This window comes from Eutrigla gurnardus, assembly GCF_963514095.1.
Source record: "Eutrigla gurnardus genome assembly, chromosome: 1".
Lineage (NCBI taxonomy): Eukaryota > Metazoa > Chordata > Actinopteri > Perciformes > Triglidae > Eutrigla > Eutrigla gurnardus.
Window position 1 is genome coordinate 19,294,721 of NC_139915.1, and position 27,740 is coordinate 19,322,460.

General features: G+C 43.8%; 1 protein-coding gene across 4 annotated transcripts in view; it reads right to left on the minus strand.

The window, feature by feature from the left end:
- Positions 1–27,740, minus strand: part of arnt2 (aryl-hydrocarbon receptor nuclear translocator 2) — a 108,548-nt gene that overhangs the window by 38,525 nt on the left and 42,283 nt on the right. For all 4 annotated transcript variants that reach the window (XM_084006993.1, XM_084006992.1, XM_084006995.1 and 1 more), the window contains 3 exons: positions 20,123–20,225; positions 4,427–4,492; positions 2,828–2,913 (listed from right to left, as the gene is read on the minus strand). In XM_084006993.1, coding sequence (XP_083863119.1) covers positions 2,828–2,913; positions 4,427–4,492; positions 20,123–20,225 — 255 coding nt within the window. The remainder of the gene's footprint in view (positions 1–2,827; positions 2,914–4,426; positions 4,493–20,122; positions 20,226–27,740) is intronic.

Sequence of the window (27,740 nt, forward strand, 5' to 3'; positions counted from 1 at the left end):
TTCATTAAAACAAATTATTCAAATATGCTCCTCTCTGTGGAAATTATTAGGCAGCCAACAACCCAAACAGACATATCAATGCCTTTTGGATGGCACTTTTCTGTTTTGTTTGTTGTTTTGTTTAATGAAATATGAGGTCATATAAAATATCACTATGTTTTAGTCACAGTAGCAGTGGCATAGTTTACTGCAGCTATCTTATGATTGCTTGTATTGAGAAAAAACTATAATTAGTGCCTTGTGGTTGTATCCCTACACCAACAAGTCAAGTGGCTGTCCGAAATGTAATCCCTTCATCATTTTATCCTGTTGGACATCCTTGAGTCTATGTGTGTTTTTGTACCAACTGTGAGGAAATGTCCTCCGTTGTTGAGATATGGCATTCATAAGAATGGGACTGTAGACCAATGGCTTGTTAGCTAGCTAGCTTGCCCATCATGCTTTAATGCTTCACAGGTTACAGAAAATGGGCAGAACACTCATCTGAAGATAACAATGTGTGTGGATGACAGATTTTACTAAGTTACTCTGGCTCTTTGTGCTTCCTTATGAGCCTGATATCAGGTTCAAATGTCAACTCTCTACACTTTGTTTCAGTCAACTCAAACGCTATTTAAATAGGAATGTGCCTTCTGCTACTACTTTATTCCTATGTGTACAGCTGCTATTTCAATGTCTCAGACACAGTCTGGGGTCAGACTGATCAACTTCTGGCCTGACAAATAAAATGACCCAATCAAGATCATAGAGATTCTACAATGAGCTTTGATAACCCATAATGTAACCGTTGTCTGGAAAAAAAGTCAGAGCCCATGGAGAGGCCACAGGGAAGAGACGAGACAAAGGTCCAGATTAACCTTGATTCTGTTGACTATGCATCATCTCAGAGCACACTGACATTCCTTCCAGTCAACATGAATACAGAACAATGATCCTGTCTTCATTTGTGTCTCCATTCCTCCTCACAGTTCAGTCAGCAGCATCAGGCGCTCAATGTGCAATGATGTTATCCATCTGCAATTTATGAGAGCGCGTGTCTCGCATGATGACTGCCTGCCAGTGGTATTGTGGCCAGAAAATTCCAAGGAGTATTTTTAGTGCAACAAAGTAAACCATGTGTCAATGATTTCAAAAACACATATGGTGTGTGTGTGTGTCTGTGTGTTTTTTTTTTTACCTGAAAATTATTCCAGCATCACTTCAAAGAGGTCATTAAGTCGTGTTTCAGCACCCGACGTGGGTAGATCTCTAGATGCATGGTTTGACACCAAAGGGATGCATTCCAGGCCCTGTCTCTGTAAACACTGAACTCTCCCTCTCTCTCTCTGTGCATGTGTGTGAGTGTGTGTGTGTGTCACAGAGTGCATCTGAGGCCATCAAAGAACTGGGGTGCCTCAGATCCACGGGATACTGCAGTTTTACTGATGAAGATGATGCTTTGTTTATACTAAACACAAAGCCAACTGTCAAAGTAACGCGATTGCATATGAAGATGTTAATTATTTTTTTCACTAAAAAGGATGCTCACTAAAAGATGATTATGAGGATTATTGGGATAATATCTAGAATCCCAATTATTTTGGCCGGTATAATCGAGACATTAGATTTTCATACCGTCCCATGCCTAGTTGAGATTCTCCTCCTGTAGTCCTGATGTTGCTGAGTCCTAAATGCCAAACCAAACATTGTCTCCTGTGGCCGTGGTCCCCCAGAGGTCTACGATAGTAGCTCACATTAGTCCAGAGACGAGACCAGACTATGTGGAGAAGCCAGAGACTGTCTGTGGTCCCCAGAGGTCTACGATAGTAGGTCACATTAGTCCAGAGACCAGACCAGTCTATGTGGAGAAATCAGAGACTGTCTGACAAGTTCTCTGCTGTATTTATGTCTGTATGTATGTGTGTCTGAAAAGTGACCAGCAACGAGACAGAACCAATGGCAACCTGCTACACCAACTCTAAACTGTGTTGTTCCTTCATTTCATTGTCATGTTTTGATTGGCAGATGATGAGGGGATCCAATTTTAAACTTGAACTTTTTAACCTGTTTGACATCCTTCAAATGTTGATTGTAGAGCCTTCTATTTGTTTTTGAAGTGATGTTTTCCTTTTTGCAGAAATTAGATACTAGTTCAGGTAGAGCAGTTAGTGACAGTGTGGGCTCCATGCTAGCTCTGACATCTTGACAGAGTAGCAGTGGGGGGACGGGGCTTAGCCAAGGGCCAGTTAAGATAAATCATCATTAATTTGATTTAAAGCAGGTCACTGTTTTTTTTAGCAAACTGTTTTCAAACAGGAGGAAACAGCGGTCTGGATGAATACACATTTTCGTCTGGGTATCTTCTTCAGACCTGATGTCAGCGTGTGGATGGAATCACAGTATTTGGTCCAGAAAAGCAGCAAATTCCACAAAACCCACTCCAACCCTGCTCCATAACAAATGTGAGGAATGATGTTCTCGGGTGATATTTATATGTTGCACAAATGCAAAAAGCTGCAGATATGCTGAGCTCCATTTCCTGTGGAGTGGAACACCGGAAATGTACAGCAAACTGTAGTGTCAGATGGGACACTCATCAGCCACAAGAAAGACTGCAAACACACTCGGTTCAGAAAAAGACAAAGATAATAATTGTTTGCTTTGCTCTATTAGAGCACATGGGTTGTAATGGATCAGTGGTTGAATGGAGGTCCTGATCCAGAGCCGCTGCTTTAGGTTAAACCAGGCAACAGAAGGGACTCGTGCAGTGAGGGGAAGTTTGGGCTAAGCAGGGATACAGACAAGAGCATCCAGTTCAGGATGTGAATGAGTGAGTGTGTTTGTTTACCTGCAGGGGGCCAGGCTTTGATGTAGCCAGTGCAATGGACCACGGAGTACTGAGCCTCTCCTTCTTTAGAGGGTCCAAGGCCATTCCTGTCCATCACACACACACACACACACACACACACACACACACACACACACACACACACACACACACACACACACACACACACAGACATAGCAGCTTGTTAGGTTCTCAGACACAGCTGTGGAAAGACTCAGCAACAATACAGGCTCTCTCCTCCATGTAATACTTCAGACTGCTGGCTTCATCTCTGTTCTGTAATGACATTTAGAAAACAAGCAGCTTTACATACTGTATATTAACAGCCCAGTGGGACTGCGGGTCGTGAAATATTCGCCAAAAGGGCATACACCGTACATAAGAAGGGGACATCGTCATTGTGACGTTACCCACTGGTTTGTAAACTATGGTTTTAAAGCTTCGAGTTCAATATTTTGGCAACATCTTGGAATTTTTGCAATCAGTGAACACAAGTGACCATAATTGGGACTGTGGAGGAGCGGTGGATGGATCTGATGAAAACAAGCAGCACCCTTACTGGATCTGGATATTATTTATTTATTTGTATTATTTGTTTATCTAGTTTTGCTTATTTTATTAAATTACTTTCATTATTACATTGATTTTTGCACTTTCAATAATAATAATATTGTTAAAATGATCTACTGCCTGTAATGTTTTATATGAAAAAACTTCAACTTTAGTTGCACAAGTGAAAAAATTTCATTGATCCCTCATACTTGTTAGTTCATATTAGATTGACACTAACTGGGCAACCGTCTGGTTGACTTGTGTAACTGCTACCTGAAAAGGCCACCTGAAATAAAAAACTGAAAAGTTGCTTAACGTGCAGTCAGGAACACAGTTTTACTGATACATATTTTTTTGCAAATGTATTTCTTCATGTGACTGTTAAAGGGTTACGGCACTTCAGCGTTGGCTTCACTTCACAGAACTGGAGGTTGCTGCCTGGAACAGGGTCACACAAGTGTTGTTGTGAAGTGAAGCATTTGTGATGTTTTTTTTGTGCAGGTACAAATGATACTTCCAGCATTAATATATTAGTTTGAAATTTATGCAGAGCAACAAAAAAATGTGTTCAGCACAAATTAGATTAAACCATCCCTCTCGCTCCCATTGCCCTTTATAGATGCATGGTCTTCCCTCTGTCCTGTGCCCAAGCAAGAACCTGCCTGTTGCTGATTGTGTTGTGTGGTTTGGTCTGCCAAAGAGTAGTCTAATTTAGAGAATAGTTTGATTAAACTGAATTTGATCAGAATTTCTGAGAAATTTGGGTGAGTCTGTTTCTTACTATCAAGTTATAAGACGTAACTGTGCATCACTATATCTCTATATATGATTTACTCACAATAGAATTCCGTTGAAATACGCTAAGTTATCATATTGAATTATCAATGAGCCCTATGTGAACATTGGGAATAAATGAAGATGAGCATAACAACAGTTTTATCTCTTCTGGATCTAAGCAACTGGAAAGTTATGTTTGGGGATAAAGCTGGTTGAATGAAAGGATAAGGATTATGGAATGATAGCGGATTAGAGAAGACGTTCCTGTACCTGTATCTCTTCCTCATGTTAGACAGACGGTTAAGGGAGATGTGATCCAGAGGAGCATTACCACACCTGCACACAAACACAACAGAAAGAAAAAAACATCAATTACATTCCAGTGGTACATAATACCAGCAGGCGGCTGCTAATCACAATAGGAGGTAAAACTGCTTGACCGACAACATCCACCAAGTATTGTTCTTGCTTGCTGTTCCTCCAAGCTATGCAGCACTGTTCCATGTTAATTTTTCAGAGACTTGGTTGCCAATTCTATTGTCGTTATACAATTCACCACATGTCTCACCAAACCACTCACTGCAGTGTAGAGTCCAGCTGCAGCAATGATCAGCTTTCAGAAGTGCCATTTTCAAATGTTCTTGTTAAGCAGTTTACCATATCAACATTTATGTTAAGTTAAATTATGGCATCATATCAAAATGTAAATCTCACAGATGTGTCATTTTATTTCATCCACGTAAGCATTCTACAAAGAACATTTCTAAAAAGATATTCTCCTACAAATATCAACATTTGAACTGAAACCATTAACCCCACTAGGCATTTCAGCATTGACTTAATTTTTCATTCGTTCGCTCATGATGAGTACAAACAAAAGAATTAAATAGATATTTGACACCCATTTTGTGTTCGTTTTTTTTCCATTGGCTGGCTCATATTATTTGTGTCTGGATAAACATGTTATCATGCAGACAGTTTTTCATATCACTTTCTATTCCAGTACTTGTAATTGAATCAAGTGTGACCTCCTTTAAACCTTCCCATAAGACACATATTTCACAATAATAAATCAAAGAGGCATGTCGGGAAGTCAAAATAAAATAAAACCTTCTTTTACAAGTATGTTCATAAAAAGAAAACTGCCCCATCAGTCACAGTCACCACGCAAGCAGCTTAATAACAGTTAAGAGAGGCTCAATGATAATCATCAGAGGTTGGTTGTTGAACATTACGTAAGGCGGCAGACATCTGCCTGATCTAAGAATGGCTTCCCTGAAATGTGCCGTGTTCCGTGTTTATGGACGCATCACGGAACTGCTTGCGTTTCACTGTTTGCTCTCAGTCAGTCTCTGTCAGAATGTTCCAGCAGCATGTTGCTTGAATTATGCAGTGCCTGGAATAGCAACAAAATAGTCCAACAACAATTCCTAACAACTTGCTGCACTGTGGTTTTCGTGTGACTCGCAGGCCTTTGTGATGGATCCAGACAAAATAAGGCTACAGCCAATACGTTGCAAAGAAAATGGACATGGTGTGTGACTTAAACTAAACATGGGCTCCTAGAAGCCCTTGAGGCCCTTGAGGCTTCTCAAAGCTGCTTTGATGTAGTTGTAACCAGTGAGTAATGGGGCAAACTGTGATATCCTGACATCATAGGGCTCAAGGAAAGAGAAACCTCAAGCAAGAGGGTCAGGAGCTAAGGAGACAAGATGGATGTCAACACACAGCAATAATAAGTAGGATAAAGATTGCAAGCATCTAATTATCTATGATCTTTGCAATCATGTATGTCATCAGTCTGAGGGCAGAAATACGAGCAGGACAGAATGGCATGTGGTGTTTATTCATTTAAACAGCAGGTATGACTCACGTATCATTGCTGTGTGGTGTTAAAGAGTTTATTCTTGATTTTTGAAGCTTTAGTTGGCAAATAAATCATATCAAAAACTCCATTAATGGTGGTTTTGGAGTGTTTTTCTCCTCCATGTTAGGCCAACATGGCTAAAGAGAGACTAAGTCACGCCCCTTAGTTTCGAGAAAAAATGCTAATCAACGTAAATATTTAGAATTGTAAAATATTTACACATTTTACACTTTGTCAATTTAAATGGTCATTTTGGACACGATAATATATTTTGTAGTAGACGAAGTATGACGCTGTGAAAGTACATAATTATAATGAGGAGACACCACATCAGTGAGGTAAGAGGTGTCTCTCTGTGTGTTCGGTACCAGGATGTAACGTGACTCACACTAATAACAGGTCTATCTGTGTGTTGGTAAATTTTACATTTAGGGCATTTAGCATTTGACGCTTTTGTCCGAAGTGACTTACAATAAGTACATTTGTCGAAAGCTCTCCGGGAACCATACTCACAAATCCCGGCTGAGTGTCGCTCTGTTGGAGTTAACCCCGGTGGACGAGAGGGTCGCCTCCCTACACTTGTGGGTTATGGGGGGGGAAACTCTGACTGTTGTTTGTGCATATGCACCAAACAGCAGTTCGGAGTATTCGGCCTTCTTGAAGAACCTGAATGGAGTCCTGCATGGGGCTCCAGTAGGGGACTCCATAGTTCTGCTGGGAGACTTCAACGCGCATGTGGGCAATGATAGAGATACTTGGAGCAGTGTGATCTACATCCGAGTGGTCGTTTGTTATTGGACTTCTGTGCTAGTCATGGACTGTCCATAACGAACACCATGTTCGAACATAAGGATGCTTATAAGTGTACGTGGTACCAGAGCACCCTAGGCCAAAGGTCGATGATCGATTTTGTGATCGTATCGTCAGATCTTAAGTCACATGTTTTGGACACTCGGGTGAAGAGAGGGGTGGAGCTGTCAACTGATCACCACCTGGTGGTGATTTCGGTCAGAGGGTGGGGGAAATCTTTGGACAGACCTGGTAAGCCCAAACGAGTAGTGTGGGTGAACTGGGAACGGCTGGAGGAGCCCCCTGTCCGAGAGATTTTCAACTCCCACCTCCGGCTGAGTTTTTCTGGCATCCCTGTGGAGGTTGGGGGCATCGAACCTGAGTGGGCAATGTTCAAAGCGTCCATTGCCAAAGCTGCGGCAGTGAGTTGTGGGCTAAAGGTCTTAGGTGCCTCAAGGGGCGGTTACCCTCGAACACCGTGGTGGACACCGGTGGTCAGGGAAGCTGTCCGTTATTCCGGGATATGCTATCTTGGAGGACTCCGGAGGCAGTTGCAAGGTAGAGCTGCAGCCTCTGCTGTGAGGGAGGCAAAACAGCGGGTGTGGGAGGAATTCGGAGTAGCCATGGAGAAGGACTTTCGGTCGGCACCAAGGTGCTTCTGGAAAACTGTCCGGCACCTCAGAAGTGGGAAACGGGGAACCATCCAAGCTGTATACAGTAAGGATGGGACACTGTTGACCTCAAGTGAGGAGGTAATCGGGCGGTGGAAGGAGCACTTTGAGGAACTCCTGAATCCGACCGACACGCCCTCTAAGGTAGAGGCAGAGTTGGAAGCTGATGGAGGATCATCGTCAATTTCCCTGGTGGAAGTCACTGAGGTAGTCAAACAACTCCTCAGTGGCAAAGCCCCAGGGATTGATGAGATCCATCCAGAAATGCTGAAGGCTTTGGTAGTGGAGGGACTGTCTTGGATGACACGTCTATTCAACATTGCATGGAAGTCAGGGACAGTGCCTTCAAAAAGGGGGACCAGAGAGTGTGTACCAATCACAGGGTTATCACACTACTCAGCCTCCCTGGTACAGTCTACTCCAAGGTGCTGGAAAGGAGGGTTCGGCCGATAATCAAACCTTTGATTGAAGAGGAACAATGCGGGTTTCGTCCTGGCCGTGGAACAATGTACCAGCTCTTTACTCTCGTCAGGATCCTGGAGGGGGCCTGGGAATATGCCCATCCAGTCTACATGTGTTTTGTGGACTTGGAGAAGGCGTATGATCAGTTTCCTTGGGGTATCTTGTGGGAGGTGCTGCGGGAGTATGGGGTGAGGGGGGCACTTCTTAGGGCCATCCAATCTCTGTACTCCCAAAGCGAGAGCTGTGTTCGGGTACTCGGCAGTAAGTCAAACTTGTTTCCAGTGGGGGTTGGCCTCCACCAGGGCTGCGCTTTGTCACCAATCCTGTTTGTGATATTCACGGACAGGATATCGAGGCGTAGTCGGGGGGAGGAGGGTTTGCAGTTCGGTGTGCTGCGGATTGCATCGCTGCTTCTTGGAGATGATGCCGCCAGGCCAAGGAGACCTGCCGCCAGGCCAAAAAAAAAAAATCAATACGCCAAAAATAAGCCACCTATCAATTCATTCATGAATCAATAATCATTTACATTAGGAGCGCCTCCGCGCAGCACAGTAGACTTGCTCCGCAAGACGCGCGGCCGCAACAGTCCTCGCCGCACGCTCCCACTACGTTCTTCTTTGTGTACTTTACGCGATTGATGTTGTTCTGATGCCGCTCTGCCTCGTTAAAACCACCATGATGTCGCTTTCTACTTTGAAAACACGGAAAGTTGGCACTGTATTTTGATAAGCTGTTGCACTCTTCAGACTCGTGGTGTGAGCGGAACCGGACCGGTACCGGAACCGGACCGGTGCATTTATAAGAAAAATGCTGCTGTGTGTCTCTGTCCAAAATCCGCTTTCCTCGCGCTGCCTGCTCGCACAGATCCGCTCGTGCGCACATTCCCTGATGCAGGTCGAGAAATATATGCAGAGACGGCGCTCCTTAAAAACAACATACAGCCATGCGTGTGTAGTATTAGGACGTGATGACGTATGTACAACCGGCTAACGGGCCAAAGCCCGTTTGGGCTGGAGCAGTGTGAATGCAAAGCCGCAGGGGACTCCCCTGGGGCAATCGTGGCGAGGCACGCTACTGATCGCGCCCTTAGGCAGCCTATGTTAATAAAATAAGCATTGCTTTTTGATAAGCAGTGGAACTCTGAGTTAACCTATTTCTACCTGAATTTCTATGAACTATTAGGCTGTTGAGTAAACCTATAACTATAACTAACCTATAAACGTATTTTACTTGATAAAATAAGACAATATATGCACTCATGTCGTTATAGTGTTTTACAGTATCTGTAGCTATTAATGTGATGCTCCTCATTTTCCAGCCATATTTTTCCGGCCCCTAATTTTGGATAATTTCCATCAACCGGCACCTTAATAAGTCACTCTCTCCTTGAATCCTTGAAAACCTTGAATACACTCTGGTTGAACAAAAATGTTGAATGCAAATATAATAATTGCAGAATTGCAGACTGCTTGCTGTGCCACCTGACTTAATCCAACTGCACCAATACACCATCCCACGCGTCTCGTCTGTTTATGGTCATGAGGGATGGGTCATGACCGTAAGAACTAGATCGCGAGTACAAGCGACTGAAATGAGTTTCCTCAGGAGGGTGGCTGGCATCTCCCTTAGAGATAGGGTGAGAAGCTCAGTTATGTGTGAGGGACTCAGAGTAGAGTCGCTGCTCCTTTGCGTTGAAGGGAGACAGTTGAGGTGGTTCGGGCATCTGGTAAGGATGCCCCCTGGGCGCCTACCTAGGGAGGTGTTTCAGGCACGACCAGCTGGGAGGAGGCCACGGGGAAGACCCAGGACTAGGTGGAGAGACTATATCTCTACACTGGCCTGGGAACACCTTGGATAAACGGTTGACGATGAGATGAGACATTTGTCGAAAGAAAGAAACCAAAACATATCATTGGCGATAAAGTAAGAGCGAAAAAGTAGAAAAAAGTGTTAGGTCCTCATCTGATGTGTTTTGCGTGAATGGCCAACGGTGATCAGTATGGAAATGAACTGCATCGCCGTACACGCCCCAGCAAAGACAGAGACAACTGCAGATATTTTCCGAAACTACAAATACAAAATGTATACTTTTAAGGCAAGCAATACTGTTATCTGAAACATGGAGTGGCTTCTTCATGATTTCAACTTGCATATTTTGCAAAAAACAAAAATCACAAATTTAAAAAAAAAAAGCTTATTTCGTTGTTTACGCGAATTCGTCCCACCCGACTTGTTGCTGGTTTTGCCGTGGCGGGTCATAAATGCCAAGTTCAGCCAGGGTGCAGAGGAGGATTTGGTGGTTGATTGTGTCAAATGCAGCAGATAGGTCGAGGAGAATGAGAACGGAGGAGTGGGATGAGTCTCTGGCGTTGCGCAGGGACTCAGTCACTGTTACCCCTTTTCCACCAACGCAAACCTAGTTCAAGAACCGGGCCGGTGCCCGTGCAGGTTCGCAGTTGGTTCAACTTGCGAACCTTCTGAGAACCTGTTTGCATTTCCACCAGCTAGAGAGCCCAGACAGCCACGTCATTACGTCACTGTATACGTCTGAGGTTTCCCCGCAGCGCTCATTTCAAGCATAGCAGACATGTCTCTTCAGAAAAAGTGTTTATTTTGGCAAATAATACAATAACAATAAAATACACAAAATACTAAAATCACAACATTTTTTAAAGTGTAGAACAGTGTGTGATCAATAGATCAGAGTGTTTGATGTTTAGTCATCTGCAGGTTGGATCTCTGTTCAATATCGCCGATGTCCAACAGCCCTACAAACACAAACCTGAGAACAGCGGTTTAATCACAAACTTGTCCACGACGCTGTGAAGACAGATGTTAAGTTACGTCGGTAATTGTTAACGTTTAGTGAGCCAACGGCAGTCAGAAAGTGGCATGCTAACGTTGTTGTTAGCAATATCATGCTAGCTGGCTAGCTAGCCGGTCAGCTTACATTACCCGAGGAAGCATAGCCACTAGTTGCTGCTGTTACGAATGTAATCACTAGCTTGGTAAACTAATCAGAAATGTGTCGTTGGTTTGTAAGTGAAACTTACCGGGAACAGTAACGTTAGTAAAACTCCGCAGCGGCGTTTTTTCCCCCGTCGCCTCAAGCGTTAACTCCGCCCCCAGCCCCTGACGTAGGTTTGCGAACGGTTCTAGCCCAGCAAAGACTTGGGGCCGCTCTGGAACCAGTTTTCCTGGCCGAGAGCCGGTTCTTTGTCTGTGGAAACAGGAAGAACTGGTTCGCGATTGGGCACCGGCTCCGAACCGGCCCTCAAAATGCCTCAGTGGAAAAGGGGCATGTGAGGAGGGCCAGTGGAGTAAGCAGTCCTGAAGCCTGATTGATTAGGGTCAACGATTTTGTTCTGTGAGAGACAGGATGACAGTTGTCGGTTGTAGGTGGCACGTTCCAGGGTTTTAGAGAGGAATGAAAGTAGAGATGTAGGTCTGTAGTTTCGGATGTCAGCAGCGTCTAGGGTGGATTTTTTCAGGAGTGGCTTCACTGTAGCTGTTTTGAAAGACGCTGGAATGAGACCTGAGGTGAGGAAGGAGTTGATCAGGGTTGTGAGGAATGGCAAGATGTTGTGTGAGATGTCTTGGAGAGAGAGGGAATCCGGTCAAGGGAGCAGGTGGTGGATGGCTGAAGCTGGTAAGGTCATCAGAGGTGAGAGTTGGGGGAGATGGGTTCTGGGAGGGTATAGGAGTGAATGAGGAGCTGTCTTTTACTTTTTTGGTAAAGTAAGTTGCAAATTCATCAGCAGTGAGGGAGGAAAGAGGGGGAGGGTGAGGAGGGGTGAAGAAGGAGGAGAACATAGAGAAGAGTTTCCTGGGGTTGGAGGCGGAAGAGTTGATCCTTGACAGGTAGAAGGCAGATTTAGCTGCCGATACAGTTGAGGTGAAGTCAGCAAGGTCATCATCCAGGCCTGATTTCTTCCATTTCCTCTCTGCCGCTCACAACACCCATCTGTTGGTTTGCAAAGATTCGGACAGCCAGGGAGGGGAGGGAGATGATCGCACTGGTCGTGAGGTGAGGGGACAGAGAGCGTCCAAAGAAGAGGAGAGTGAGGACATCAGGATGGAGGAGGCTTTCTCATTAGGCAATAGGGAGAATTGTTCTGTGGATGGTAGTGAGAAAAGAACAGTTGAGGAGAGAGCGGAGGGAGTAAGGGATTTCAGGCTGTGGCGGGTGGTGACAGTTCGAGGCATAGAGGGGAGGCACGTGGTGGACTTAATGGTGAGGAAGAAAGTCACAAAGTGGTCGTTGGACACAGTGAGTGGGGTAACAGAGTGTGCCCAGTGGGTGGAGAGGGGGAGAGTGTGAGGTCAAAGGTGGAAAAGAAGTCAATGAATTCAGATGAGTGCAGCTTTCCTGGGTGGATGTTGAAGTCAATGAGGACTACGAGTGGTGTGCCATCATCAGGGAGCAGCTTAGGAGGGCATCCATCTCATCTAAAAAGTCACGGAGAGGACTGGGTGGGCGATAGATCACTATGATGTTAAGCTTGAAAGGAAGGGTGACAGAGACGGTGTGGAATTCAAGTGCAGATCAGGGTAGGTGGTCCAGGGAAAGGACCTGATAGGACCACCTAGATGAGGTAAGGAGTACAGTTCCTCCTCCTCGACCTGTTCATCTTGGTGTGAAAACGAGTAGGCAGTTGAGAGGGCAGCTGGTGTGGCAGTGTTTTCTGGGGTGATCCAGGTCTCCGTAAGGGCCAAGAAGTGGAGAGTCTGCAGGGAGGCATACGCTGAAATGGTGTCCACCTTCTTGACTGCAGACTGGCAGTTCCATGTCCCCCCTAGTACTGCAAGTTCCGTACTGGAGGAGAAAGGATGGGTTACATCCTCGTGAGATGGGTCTCTGGAGAAACCTTCTCCGGTTTGATGTCCTGACTGGGATAGGACACATGGCTGCGATGGGTGGTAGTTGAGTTGTTATGACTTCCTCGATAGACCGCCTTGTCTTTGTGTGACAGTCTTCCCACAGACTCCCACAGATGGACTCCCTTGTCTTTGTTCGACAGTCTTCCCACAGACTCCCACAGATAGACTCCCTTGTCTTTGTTCAACAGTCTTCCCACAGACTCCAACAGATAGACTCCCTTATCTTTGTTCGACAGTCTCCGTGGCTGTCCTGACGCTGCAGCAGACGCTGTAGTGACAATCGCTTAAGTGCTTGTTTTACCTCATGCAGGGTCCGCCCCTCCATCCAATCAAGTCTATTGACTCCAGCTGAGATGGCCGAAAGTAGGTAATTGCCCACTTAGGGCGCACTCACACCAGGGCCATTCGAACCGTACCGTGCCTCGGCACGATTGCCCCCCCCAATAGGAGGTCCCTAGCCGGTTTGCACTCACACTGCTCCAGCCCAAATGGGCCTAGGCCCGATTGCCTCTTGTACATATGTCATCATGTTGTAATACGACACACGCATGGCTTGATGTTGTTTTCAAGAAGAGCCGTCTTAAGTCATTACAATAGCGAACAACACAGAGAACATGACTGAAACTTTACTGACAAGTCTGTCTGCAAATATTTCTAGTAAACACTCAGCCTGAATCAGCACATGTGAGCGGATTTTGGACGGAGACACACAGCAGCATTTTTATTATAAAAGTACCGGTCCAGTTCCACTCACACCACGAGTCTCAGGCCCCAAGCCTGACCCAGTATCCCGCTGTGTCCTACACAGTCATCAACAGTATTTTCAGTCATAAATCGTCTCGATAGCGCGGGGAGATCCGAGTTGAACACTGAGAGATAACGAGAGGGACGGCCTATCGATTATAGCCTACGTCATGTCAACATTGCGTGCCCGTGCATGTACTCATGCAAATCCACCTCTTCCAAGCGTGCCGGGGCCGAGGAAGCGTACCATTCTTAAGTACGGAACGGAGCGCTCACACTGGCCAAACAATCTGGACTTTAGGCTCAATTGTGCCTGGGCACGGTACGGTTAGTGTAGTGTGAGTGTGCCCTTAGTATGAACAGCTTCACAAGAATTTACACAACAAGGTATCTAGACAAGACTAAATATTACAACTAGCTCTACTCACAGAATGCCTAAACCCAGTACCTACAATTAGTTTCTGACTTATCAACAAGATAAAATGCAGCTTCCTTCCTTTCTTCAGACAAAATGCACTTCTGTGTTATTCCCTATAGCACTTTGATCATAGCACTGTTTAGTTAAGGTATCCTTGCTGAACAGCTACAACTTTACTCAGATGAGGACACTTGTTTCTATTTTTTGCTCTTACATTATCGACGATGATATATTGTAGTTTCTTTTTTTTTTTCGACAAATGTACTGGTTGATGTAAAAAGGTTGATTAACGGATCTGTATTGGCCAAAATAATAAAGCAAATAAAAGCCCTATCCGTTCTTTACCCTGCAGCATTTTAATGGCTGATGAGTTCAGACACTGAGGTTGTCAAAATGAATGTGTTCGCTGAGGTCCTCGTCCTCCATGGTTTCAGTGCCATAGAGAAAAGAACATAAACCTAAACATTAAAAACTAAACCTAATTGTTTTCAACCTTCAGTATTTGGATCAAGTAGCTCCTGCAAAATAAATATATATTTAATCAAAGTATCAAAACGTACTCGATGATTAAAGGACTTGGATAAAGGTTTTTATTACTATTGTAATCTTGATTCAAACCCTATTTCTACTCGGTTAGTATCTCACATTAAGTTTCCTTCCGTGCCTCTGACTCACCCTGATAGCTCCACACAGGCCTTCATATTTTGATTAATTGAGGGAATAATAGCCTGAACAGCACAATCAATCAGACATGAAACACTATTGTAAAAGTTATTGTTGGGCTAATTAGAAACAGCTCAGCAGGACTCCTGAATGTTCTGTGTAGGCAGCAGCTGGGAGAGAAAAACTGCCATTCATGTCTTTGTAAACATTTAATGGCTGTCACTTGAGCTATGTACTGCCGACTGGCTGCCACATTCACCAACCCCTGCTGTTTACCACTGACTACCATTTCAGCTCACTTGTTTGCCAACTGATTTCTATTTGCGGTTTCATAGCAGATGTGACCTTCTATCAAAGGCTCCATTTAATGTCAATGTGTTTCATTTTAGCCACTCCTCACTCATTTTAATGAGCCGTTATCTTAGTCTAATTGGTGAAACTATTCAAAGCTAAATTTTACCTTGCCACTATTGCTGCTTTGTATATGTGAAATCCCAGATACGTTCATAACCTCCTAACACCCAGAGGTGCTCAGTGAATTTCACCAAGCTGGATACACTGGATCTAGCAATTTTACATTTCGATTGTTAACCACAGCTGGATGAACCCAGAATAAACTATTTAGCTGTGATTTAATATCAATAACCAGATGAAAAGGATGCTGAAATAACTCTATCATGATGGTGATCACTAAAAAGTGTGAAGTCATGCTTTGTTAGGTCTGTCTGCAAGACCACAAGCTAACTACTTTTAAAATGCTGGTTTTCTGAATGGATTCTGGATTGATGGATGCTAGGCTATGCTAACATTGTAGCTGCTCCATCAACACTCTAAATAAGGTCATCTACACACATAAGGCAGAGACCTTAGTTCTAGTTCAGCGAAATGTGTTTCTGAAAAATGTTTAGGCGAGAAATAAGCTATGTAGTTGCTGAATCTGTCTTTATTTTAGATCGACAACGCTCAGTTTGAAAGATTTTCGAGAGTTTGCGGGCGGCGCCGTCTATGGAAACACCCCGCTCCGCGCCAGCATTACACGGCTTCTTACATAGACAATGAATGTGAACATTCCCTCCGCTATGAACTCAGGCAGGACGCCCTTTAGTTTCCCGGTGTGTCCGGGACTTCCACAACATGTACAAAGCAGTAATAATGTTTATTACGGCCATGAATGATGAAACATTATCGGTGTAAATGCAGTGGGTGCCAGTCGGATTTCTCTCTCACCCCGACCTGCAGTACGTCCCCGATCCCAAACTGCTCGGCGATCGCTCGCCACAATCCTCCCCCCCCTCCTCGCTGACGCTGCAGCCTCAGCCAAAATCACGCGAGAGCCCTGTTCCATACCTTAACTGCTCAGGGCAACAAGCGTCTTGTCCGCTCGTAGTTTCAAACGCGGAAGTGAGTCGGGGCGAGACGTGAGCAGGAGCAGGAGCAGGAGAGTGAGCGAGGATTGGATCGGAACATTTGAAAAATCGTAGACTCCGGGCCCTAGTTTCGTAGACCAGGCGCAGTCAGCATTCAGCGCACCTGCGCCACGACGACGGGGTGTGTCCGCCTGCAAGTTTCGTGCACCGCGCAGGCTCGCGCAGGCACACCTCCCGTCTCGCCCACCCGCGCAAGTGGGAAAGAGGGAGGAGAAGAAGGCGTGAGTGGGAGACGAGGAGGAGACGAGGCGTGGACTGGGATTAATACAGCCGATTCAGATCTTCACCAATCAAATGAGCTCATCTCCTCACCTTTAATGCGTTAGGGGAGGTTCAGTGCAAGATCCGTCACTTGATAACCCGATCACAGAAGCAGCGCCGCCGCTCCCACCACGCGCATCACGCGCTGTGCGTGCGTATCATAATAATAACAATGCCGATATTATAAAAAACAGGAGAGAGAGAGGGAGATGTTTTGGTCCGAGAAGCTGAGTTTCCGTTACGCGTGCCATCCGCCTTTGATCTGACGTCAGATGTGACGGGACAATCTATATAGATATAAATTCACGTGTTGATTCAATTAGTTGCATTAAATAGTGTTTGTTGTGATTATGTATTGCATTTAAATGTGCCTGGAACTGTGGAAACCTGCCTGTGAGGTCTTGATGACGTGTGCGCACTGCGCCGCCCTGCGCTGCGCCACGAAACTAGGGCCCTCCGTCTTTAAGTTTCAGTAATGTTCTTTGTGTTGTTCTCTCTTGTGATGACTTTGAGATGGCATTCCTTGAAAACAACATCAAGCCATGCGTGTGTCATATTATGACGTGATGACGTAAAACAGCCAATCGGGCCTAGGCCCGTTTGGGCTGGAGCAGTGTGAGTGCAAGCCGGCTTGGGACCCCCTGTGGGCGGGCAATCATGCCGAGACATGGTACAGATGAATAATAATCGAGATTTCATACGAGACCGAGTTGCTTTAGAGGCAAATACAGAAACTGCTTGCTGAAAAACTGTCCCTGAAAGGAACGCGCATCAGCAGTTTTGCATGAATTTACCTCCAAAATGGCTCCGCCTCGTAACGTTACATTATTATCACATAGCGTGGTGAATGTGCAGGTCCAAACTTGTCCACAAAAGCGTTTTGGCGTTGTTGGATTGTGTATTTGATGAGTTTGATCAAATTTCATTTGAGTTTTATACATGTCACCGAGCTCAGCTGTCACTCAAGTACTCAGTACTACTGAGACTCAAGTACTGAGTACTACCAAGTACTACTGAGTAGGGTTGTCACAAGAACCGATACTTCGGTACCAATTCGATGCCGACACGAAAAAAATCATTCGATACTTGCTTTTTTCTGGTATCGTCAGAACCGAATATACAACTTTTCACTCGGCGAGCCGTGTCGATTTTTGGCGGAACTGACGGGGGCAGTATACGCGTGTGAGCAGCACAGAGCAGTAAGCGGCGCTGAAGAAGAAAGCTTGCCGTCTTCGAAAAAAATGGCTTCAGCAGGTGGGAGCGAAAGCACAACACGTCGGCTCGTCGACAAGACAGGTGCACAGAGTCGCGTGTGGAAATATTGTGCATTCGAGGCCGATGAATCCGGAGCAATTCTTGATTCAAACAAGCCGACATGCAAGAAGTGCCTTATAACCACAGTATTGTTTGTTTTTATACTGGATGGCTATAGGTCTGTTGGCAGCTGGTACTGCAATTTAAATTCTGTGCAAAAAGATCTTAAAGCACAGTGGTGTTAAATACTTGACAGTTTGAAGCAGTTTTCAATAAATTAGTGAATTTAAAAGTACATGGGTCCTGTTGTTTTTTTTTTTAAATTGTGGTATCGAATTAGTATCGAGAATCGTGGAAATTCACAGGTATTGGTATCGACTACTGAAATTCTGGTATCGTGACAACCCTACTACTGAGACTCAAGTACTGAGAACTACTAGGTACTATGTACTGTCAAACAGTTGAGTGCGAAGCATGTCACCGAGCTCAGCTGTCACTCAAGTACTCTGTACTACCGAGTACTACTGAGGCTCAAGTACTGAGAACTACAAGGTACTATGTATTGTTTGAAAAACTACAACTCCCACTGACTGCTCCTGTCGGCCAATCAGAGCGCACCTGCTGTCACTTCTGAGTGAGACAGAGAGAGATAGACAGACATTTTAAAGTTTAAATGGAGTTTCTAGGTGAAAGTATGCCTGAGCAGAAGATGTTTGACTAAAAAAACTACAAGTCCCACTGGCTGCTCCTGTCCACTGCTCCTGTCCACCAATCAGAGCACACCTGCTGTCAGTTCTCAAGATCAGAGCCACAGAGTGCCGTCACCATAGCAACGGCCCTCGGCGCGTGTGTATGACTGCCTTCAAGCCTCTCTCTATTTCTCCATTTTGGCTTCGCTGAGGGTCCCAACAAAAGCTTCCCACGCTCACACCGAAACTCCTATCGCCAAAATGTTCGCACCGTTAGCGCCACAAGACTCTGCCGAAGACACTGATGACTTTTATTTTTTCCCAGTGTCAGAAATGTGGATGCTAGGGCGAGTTAGAAATGAAGGGGATTTCAGAATTTTCACTGTGTAAGTCCTGTCAGATTCCTCTGAACTTTGGCTTCATGGAGGGTCCGAACAAAAGCTTCCCACGCTCACTCCGAAACTCCTATCGCCAAAATGTTCGCACCGTTATCGCCACAAGACTCTGCTGAAGACATTGATCACTTTTATTTTTTCCTAGTGTCAGAAATGTGGACGCTAGGGCGAGTTAGAAATGGACCTGCTTTCAGGTTTCTTTGAAAATCTGCTTCTCGATTTGCATTGGATCGAATGGGGAGAAAAACAGACTTGGCCGCGCTTAGAGGTTGCTAGTTCAAATTCTGTAAATCTCACAGCGTTTTTGAGCACATTGTGAGAGACAGGACAAGTTTGTCTACAAAATTGGAAAATATCACGTGTGTACAGTGAAAATTGTGGCCGGGAGGAGTTTGGAAAAGAAAAAATCTGAAGTATTTCGAGGAGCCCTCACACTCTAAGCGATGATGTCATCCACTCTAACCCAGAATGTTCCGGGCAATACACACCCATTATAATCTCATGATTTCTCCCAAAACGATCATGGTCATTGAAAAGTGATTAATCAAAAACTATATGACCTATTGAACTCGTACTACCGAGTACTACCGAGTACTACTGAGACTCAAGTACTGAGAACCACTAGGTACTATGTAGTCCATCTCCACTACCCAGCATATACCTGGCTGTCTGATGTCTAAGATAGATGAAATAAGACTTTGGTCACTGACTGTTGGTCCCACATTTACATTAAAATGTCCACCATGATGTCCGCCCAGAGAATTGTTTTTTTGCTGTTGTTTATATTCCTTCTGACGCAAATGATGCACTACAGGATTGCACTACTGTTTTTGATTTGTTGAGCATCCCAATGTTGCAAAATGACAATAAATTATCTTTGAATTCTATGTTAAGTCATTAAGCGCCCCCATATAGCCACAATGGAATGATCTTCTTTCACAACCACAGTTCAACTGTGAGATCTGCCGTCAAATCAGACTCCTTGGATTGAATCACCCCCAGTGACCTCAATTTAAGTTCTTACAGAGATCTCTGGTTTCAAGTCAGTGAGAAACCCCCAATTTATGATGGGGTGGGCCTCAAACTGACCTGGACTGTTGTACTGTTGTACATTCCAGGATGTTGTCAGGTACACACCCATCTCCAGAGTGCATTCGCAATATCTGCAAGTGCACTTTGATGATAAAAGTTTGAAGGAATTCTAAAACTAAGACAAATTAAACTGATTTGACAGATGAAATCTTTCTGAAACTCGTGTAACGCTATTAGAATTTAAACATTTTAAATTTGTAACACTGAAATGCAAAATATCATAATCATTTTGGAAATGCAGTGCCTTGAGTTTAAATAACAAAAAGTAACAGAAGACTTGTCATGACTGCAGATAATAGTTGGAGATCGGCTGTTTACTGACAGAGATAAAAACACACACAATCACCACACACCTCATGCGGCAGATGAAGGACCGTCTGGAGCCCATGCACATCCTCATGGAGGACTGCTGTCCCTCCTTCTTCACTGTTCCGGTCTTCAGGTCCAGAATCCGTCCTGTTGACACACAAACAGCAGATATATTTAAAGGAGCAGTGAGTAGCATTTATTGTCATCGAATGGTGAGGTTACAGATTGCATTTAATTGAGTACTTAGAAGGAAATTACTGTTTTTCCTACCAATCATATATCTAAACAATATTCTCCAACACCAGATTCTTTGCAGAGCTCTTTAGATTTTTTGCGAACGGGAGTTTTCTGAAAAAGGACATTTCTTTGTTGAAATAGACGCTTATATTTACTGTTTAATATGTGAAATATGATTAAAATCATATGCCTTAGTCTGATAATGTAAATAATAAATAAAGTCTTGATAATGGCATATAATGCAAGTACACCCTTTCAAAGATCAATAAACATTTCTAAAGAATACAGTGTTTCCCCTAGAATTTTTTTCAGGCCCGGTGGTACCCACCGAAAAAACCCTAAACAGAGAGACGCGTGAGATGGTGTATTGGTGCAGTTGGATTAAGTCAGGTGGCACAGAAAGCAGTCTGCAATTCTGCAATTATTATAGTTGCATTCAACATTTTTGTTCAACCTGAGTGTATTCAAGATCACAAGGAGAGAGTGACTTATTAAGGTGCTGGTTGATGGAAATGATCAGGGTCCAGAAAAATATGGCTGGAAAATGATGAGCATCACATTAATAGCTACAGATACTGTCAAACACTACAACGACATATGAGTGCATATATTGTCTTATTTTATCAAGTAAAATATAAGTTATAGGTTTACTCAACAGCAGTTAACTCAAAGTTCCACATCTTATCAAAAACAATCCCCCCCCCGGGGAGGGGGGGCAAACGGGCTTTGGCCGGTTGTACATACGTCATCACGTCCTAATACTACACACACATGGCGTGATGTTGTTTTTAAGGAGCGCCGTCTCTGCTTATATTTCTCGACAACACTCGACCTGCATCAGCGCATGTGCGCACGAGCGGATCTGTGCGAGCAGACAGCGCGAGCGCAGCGGGTTTTGGACGGAGACACACAGCGGCATTTTTATTATGTAAAAATAAATAATAATGTAATGTAATAAAATAAATATTATGGACCGGTTCCGCTCACACCACGAGTCTGAAGAGTGCAACAGCTTATCAAAATACAGTGTCAACGTTCCGTGTTTTCAAAGTAGAAAGCGACATCGTGGTGGTTTAACGAGGCGGAACGGCATCAGAACAACATCAAGCGTGTAAAGTACACGAAGAAAAAAGTAGCGGGAGCGCGCGGCGAGGATTGTTGCGGCCGCGCGTCTTGCGGAGCAAGTCTGCTGTGCTGCGTGGAGGCGCTCCTAATGTAAATGATTATTGATTTATGAATGAATTGATAGGTGGCTTATTTTTGGTATATTGATTTTTTTTTTGGCCTGGCGGCAGGTCTCCTTGGCCTGGCGTGCCGCCAGGCCTGTACAATGGTAGGGGAAACACTGGAATATTTAACACTAGAACTGGAAGACATTTTAAATATCCAAAATAAATAAACAAAGTAACCAAAAACAACACATAAAATTGAAATAAAAACACACACAACCGAGGTGGAGATGCATGTTTGTTGTATTGGCGCTAACTGTTGCTAACTGTTTTATACCAAATGCGACACACTGGCTCGCTCAGGTTAAGTCGTTCACTGGCCATTCGGTTTGAACCTGAAGTGCTCCCACATGGCAGCTGTCGCGTTTGGCTTTGAAACCAATTCCATCTTTGTTTATATACCTCCAAACCTCAACTAGCGTTTTCTCTAACTTGCTCTAACTCACAGGTGCTCACCTTCTTTTAATATGTCCGTGGCGCTCACAGGGATCTCATTCTGCACTGTGTAACTCCAGGGGTCCGCCTCCCCACACAGAGACCAAGCGGCTGACACGTGAAGAGGGTTAACTCCTCATTACGCTAAGGAAGGAGGGTCAGTCGAAACCAATGCACCGTGAAAACTCTTGTCATCCAGTCTCTTTGATAGAGAGACACAAGGAAAACGGAAGAATATAAATTATTGCAGCTGGCAAAGTTATTGAGTTATCATGCGATAAAGCGATTTATTGCTTATTGCAACCGGCCTAGACTTATCACCTTTCAGTTATACGCATTAAGTCGGGCCGTAAATGTCTGCGACGCCAACTATCTCTACTTTGATGCAGTTACGTTGGTCCGCTCTCTAAGGATGAGCTTGTTTTCTACATAAACACTCAGTATTATCTAATAACGCTCTCCCGGTTGCCATGGTGAATCGTAGTATCGGAGCTCCATTGATGATGGCTTTGTAGAGTCGGCAGGCACGCGCGTAACTCAGAGTTCACATACTCAGAGTTGATTGAACTAATTCAGAAATGCTGTTCTGGAACCGAAAACTCGCCCATCTCGGAGTTGGTTGACTCGGAGTTCAGGGTTAGGTTCAGAGTTGGTTGAGCCTGCTTTGTGGGGCCCGTTCCAGAAAGCAGGCTCAACTAACTCTGAACCTAACCCTGACAAGGAGTGTTTACTGGGCTGAGAGAAAATAAAACGATGATCAAAGCTCAATAGTTGTGTTGTTGGACATGTAATCTGGAACAAAGGAATGAAATGATGAGAAAACACTGTCTAGCCCAGCAGAAGACAAAAAAGAGCTAGTGTTGCCCCGGGTAACAATAAGAAAAGGATTATTACAGGTTAAATAGTGTATTTCTTAGCCTTTTGGTTGCACTTGTTGTTTTGCAGAAATGTGTGCTTTCGCTATTCCAAAAATGAACAAAGATAATTGTCTCGTAACTATATCCATAGCCAGTGTTGGGTAAAAGTAATGCATTACTGTAACGCATTACGTTTTGCTGTAACGCGGTAATGTAAGGCATTACAAAAAAAAACTGGTAATATTTTACTCGGTACAAATCTCAGTAACGCACGTTACAATGCATTTTAAACCCGAAATCAATTGACTCTACATTAGCGATCGCGAGATGGGCATACGCTCCACTTTTGGAAAAGTGTGAAAGCCGGTCTGTGTAACTCTACACTATGTTAATTAAGCGCTGTTGTTAGCAGGCTCCATGAGCTGGACACCGACTCACGGAGCGGGTCAGAGCGCAGCCGACCCGGCACACCGAGGATCAACAGCTGAGGGCGGCGGCGAAAAGGCGGAGGCTCCGATTCTCCCCGTCGGTTTTGAACCGCTTTTATGTCCGCGTCATAACGCTTTTGGTGCGAGTTTAAAACACTAGGTTTATTTCAAAATGCGAGCTCCCCTAAATGTCTCAGGTAGGCTTTCAGGTAATTTCGCAGCATTACACAGCGCCTTCAAGGTCATTAAAAAAGACGAACGGCAAATCTGGAATGAAAAATGGCCCTGTTATTTCATCCCCGAATCCCATTCATGAACACAATACCTAATATCAGTTAACGAGTCGTTTTCCGTTTCTCGTTTTTAAAACGAATAACGGGATACGAGTCCATCCATCCATCCATTTTCTACCGCTTATCCTGTATTTAGGGTCACGGGGTGGGCTGGAGCCGATCCCAGCTGTCATTGGGCGAAGGCAGGGTTCACCCTGGACAGGACGCCAGTCTATCGCAGGGCCGACATGTAGAGACAAACAACCATTCACGCTCACATTCACACCTACGGGCAATTTAGAGTCATCAATTAACCTATCCCCATGCATGTCTTTGGACTGTGGGAGGAAGCCGGAGAACCCGGAGAGAACCCACGCTAACACGGGGAGAACATGCAAACTCCACACAGAAGGAACCCAGGCCGACCCGGGAATCGAACCCAGGACCCTCTTGCTGTGAGGCGAGAGTGCTACCCACTACACCACCGTGCAGCCGGGATACGAGTCATTTTCTGTTTTTGGTTCTTTTATTTTGAAGCGAAAAACATCACATCCTGCTGTGTAATGAGCTGCATTGAACACAAGAAGATCTATTGAGAACAAAAAATCCATATTTCCTTTTATTTTGGCGAAAAGTAATGCAAAAGTAATGTAAAAGTAGCGTAATGCCTTACAATTCAAAGACAGTAATATTGTAATGTAACTAATTACTTTGAAATGACAGTAACAAGTAATAAATAATGCATTACGCTTTTGAAGTAACTTGCCCAACACTGTCCATAGCAAATGACATGGTAATTTCACCAGCAGTTGTTGAGATCTTGATATGGACAGCAGCAAGATCTCAATTTTCTCGATCTTATTTTTTTTGTTTGTTTTCATCTTCACCGGAGCCCTAAAGGCCAATAGTTTGGATAAATTCAGAGGAATGTGATCTTCAGAAAACCAGTGCCATTCTACAGGATTGAATCATACCCATCATATTCTGTTTATTGGCAATGAGACAGAGATGAAAAGAGAGAAATTCCTTTGGATGCCCAAAGAGACAGCTGATAACTGCAGCTGCCAGGGAGACTGAATACAGCACAACACGTTTCAGAAAGACCCTCAAAGTCCAGCCGGTGGTGGTTGATTTTAAGGAATGATTCTTCAATGGCTGAATTTTAGGGATGTTACGCCATCAAATCCTACCAAAGTACTGTTCTAATGTCCAGGATTCTACAACATCTCCCAAGGAATGAGTCCTTCTTTCACATGATTGTAATATAGAAAATATAGAAACGGGAAATATGCTCGTAAACATTCAGTTATCTCAACTCTGCAACAAAACTAAATACATTGAGGTGAGAAATTGCAGATCTAATTAAAAATGCGAGCCCTTATGCACGGGCCCTCGCACACACGCAACTCATATCCCCAATAGGTGGCGCTCTGATTGTGAGTCAAGATCTACAGTTTAGGAGAAATGAGCAAAAACGTGTTTTTCACAAAATTTAAAATGGCGGAACACTTCGGTATGTGGACTTTGGTGCCATAATGTAATTTTTTGTAGAGCACACGGATCTGCATGTCAATTCAAGTCAATTGGAGTTACGGTGCAAGCTGGCCATCCTTCTTTGCGTTAGGTGGCGCTAGCCAGCCACTTTTTTGTGGCCAACTATGAAACCTTTAAAATCTCAAAATTTTCACCGTTTTCTATTAGCATGGACATTTTTTTCAACTTCTGAATATGTTAAGGCCCCCCAAAAGGCATCTGTTAATTAAAATAATAATAAACGATACAGTTTCAATCGGGCTTCGCAGCCCAACGTTGTCGGCGCTCGGGCCCTAATTACTGAATCTTCAGTCATGTTTAATCTACAACACCTAATTTAAAGGTTTGTTACGTCTTTATTAGGGGTGTGACGAGATCTTGTGCCACGAGATCTCGCGAGGATTAACTATAGCTATACATAGCTGAGGTTTTACAGACAGCTGTTACTGACTGGGACCACGGCATCGCTTATTGTTACTGACAATGCATGTAATATTGACGTGGCCAGGTGAGACGTGTGACTGCTTTTTTTATTGTAGTTCAACGGCTACCGCAGTGTTACTGTCCAAGCAGAAACAGCTACAATTGCCATCACACAAGTTGATCACGGACGTTACGACGCAATGGAACAGGACGTTGGATATGCTGGCTCGTTACCTCTGTATTGACAGAGTAGACCTTTGATTTGGTTTTGCACATACTGTTTGCACTTGAAAAAAAGAAAGAAAGATTTAATTGTATTTATTTTAATTTAACTTTAATAAATTTTAGTTTTAGTTTAAATTTGTGGAAGAAGAGGTTTATTAAAAGCTCATGCTTACATCATGCATGTAAAGAGTTATAATAAAATATTTCAAAATGCATGTGCAACTCTGTTAAATTAAAGTCTGTTGGTCCAGTCATATATTTTGTCATTGTAGTTTTCTTAAAATCTGAACTCAATATCGTGTCTCGTCTCGTCTCGTGAGCTGAGTATATCGTCACACCTCTAGTCTTTAGTCATTCAACAAGCTATGAGTTTCACAGAATTGCAGAGATACAGCGTGTAGAGCAGCAAATTATCACATCTAACTCTGTAAATGACGGTTTTATTTAAACCAAACCAGAGTTACTGATTGTTGGGGGGGGCACGCCGAGCCCCACCCACTCACTTGAGGTGTATGTAACCAACCTCAAAACTGGTGGTTGTGTTTAAAACTCTTAAGCAGGGATGATGTGATTGTGTGATCAATATGTGTCCCGATAATAGGACATTGTGTATATTCATCCAAGCCAACTTGAAGTAAAGTTAAACACATTAGTAAAACACAAACTGTGAGTTTCCCATTTCACTTATTAATCGGACACAAATAGCTCAGGTTATGCCACTTTGTTTGAATTGAGTCAAATTTTCTCAACACTATTCAGCAGTGGCGAACACTTTGCATTAATGCCCACAAGGTGGCAGCTGCGCAGTGCTGGGGCCCGTTTCACAAAGCAGGTTCAACAAACTCTGAACCTAACCCTGAACTCTGAGTTGACCAACTCTGAGATGGGCGAGTTTTCGGTTCCAGAACAGCATTTCTGAATTAGTTCAATCAACTCTGAGTATGCCGACTCTACAAAGCCATCATTAATGGAGCTCCTATACTACGATTCACCATGGCAACGGGGAGAGCGTTATTAGATATTACTGAGTGTTTATGTAGAAAACAAGCTCATCCTAGTAGCGATAGTTGGTGTGGCAGACAATTACTGCCAGATCTAATGTGTATAACTGAATGAAACAGTCGATTGATCTAAAGCTAATAAGTCTTTATTTTCTGCCTTGCAAAGCGACACTGTGGTGTAATGGTTAGCAACGCTGCCCACGGTACAGGTGCCAGGGGTTCAACTCCTGTAGTTCACAAAGTAGGGCATTGAATAAATTATCATTTTCATTGGGTGTAATCCCCCCAGGCACAGAAAGAAAGTGGCTAAGTTGACTAAGGCATATGAGTTTAGCATTTTTCATCTCAGGGTTAACTAACTCAAGGTTTTCACTAAACCTGCTTTGTGAAACCGACCCCTGGTGTCGTCCTTTTCAAAGCCTGTGGTAAAGGGAGAAAGCAACCCTAATTTAGCGCCATAAGAAAATGGTAATAATATCCAGACCTGAGGATTATTTTTCTTTCTTTTGATGGTGTCTGAAAAACGTTTATCTGTTGACATAGGTAAGCCCATACAGTATGCCTTGTTTATTCCTGACTGTTATCCTGTACACGTTTAAAGCTAAGTTGTTACCGTAGAGTTAAAATGGGAAAGAGTCTTTCTGAGACTGAGCTCTAACAAAACCTTTCAACAATTTAGATTGTGGCCAGAATTTCTATTTTATTCTCACATTTATTTTGTGGGAAATGGGAGTGTAATATGCACTGGTTGTGCATTTTCAATAAGAATATTTGCAAAAGAATTACTGTGTGCTTGTGTTTTCATTCTCTGTGGGAAGTCAATAATTATCTACAGCAAAAGACAAATTAGTTATTAAGTGTCAGATCATTTGATATCTATCGTATCTTTATCACTCGAACCAGGACATTCCTAAATATTGAGGTATTGATCCCATACCTTGAGATGATTTTGCAGATAATGTTGAAGGCTGATTTAAACCTGGTTACATATACACGTGGAAGTATTTTTGGTTCCTTTTGAG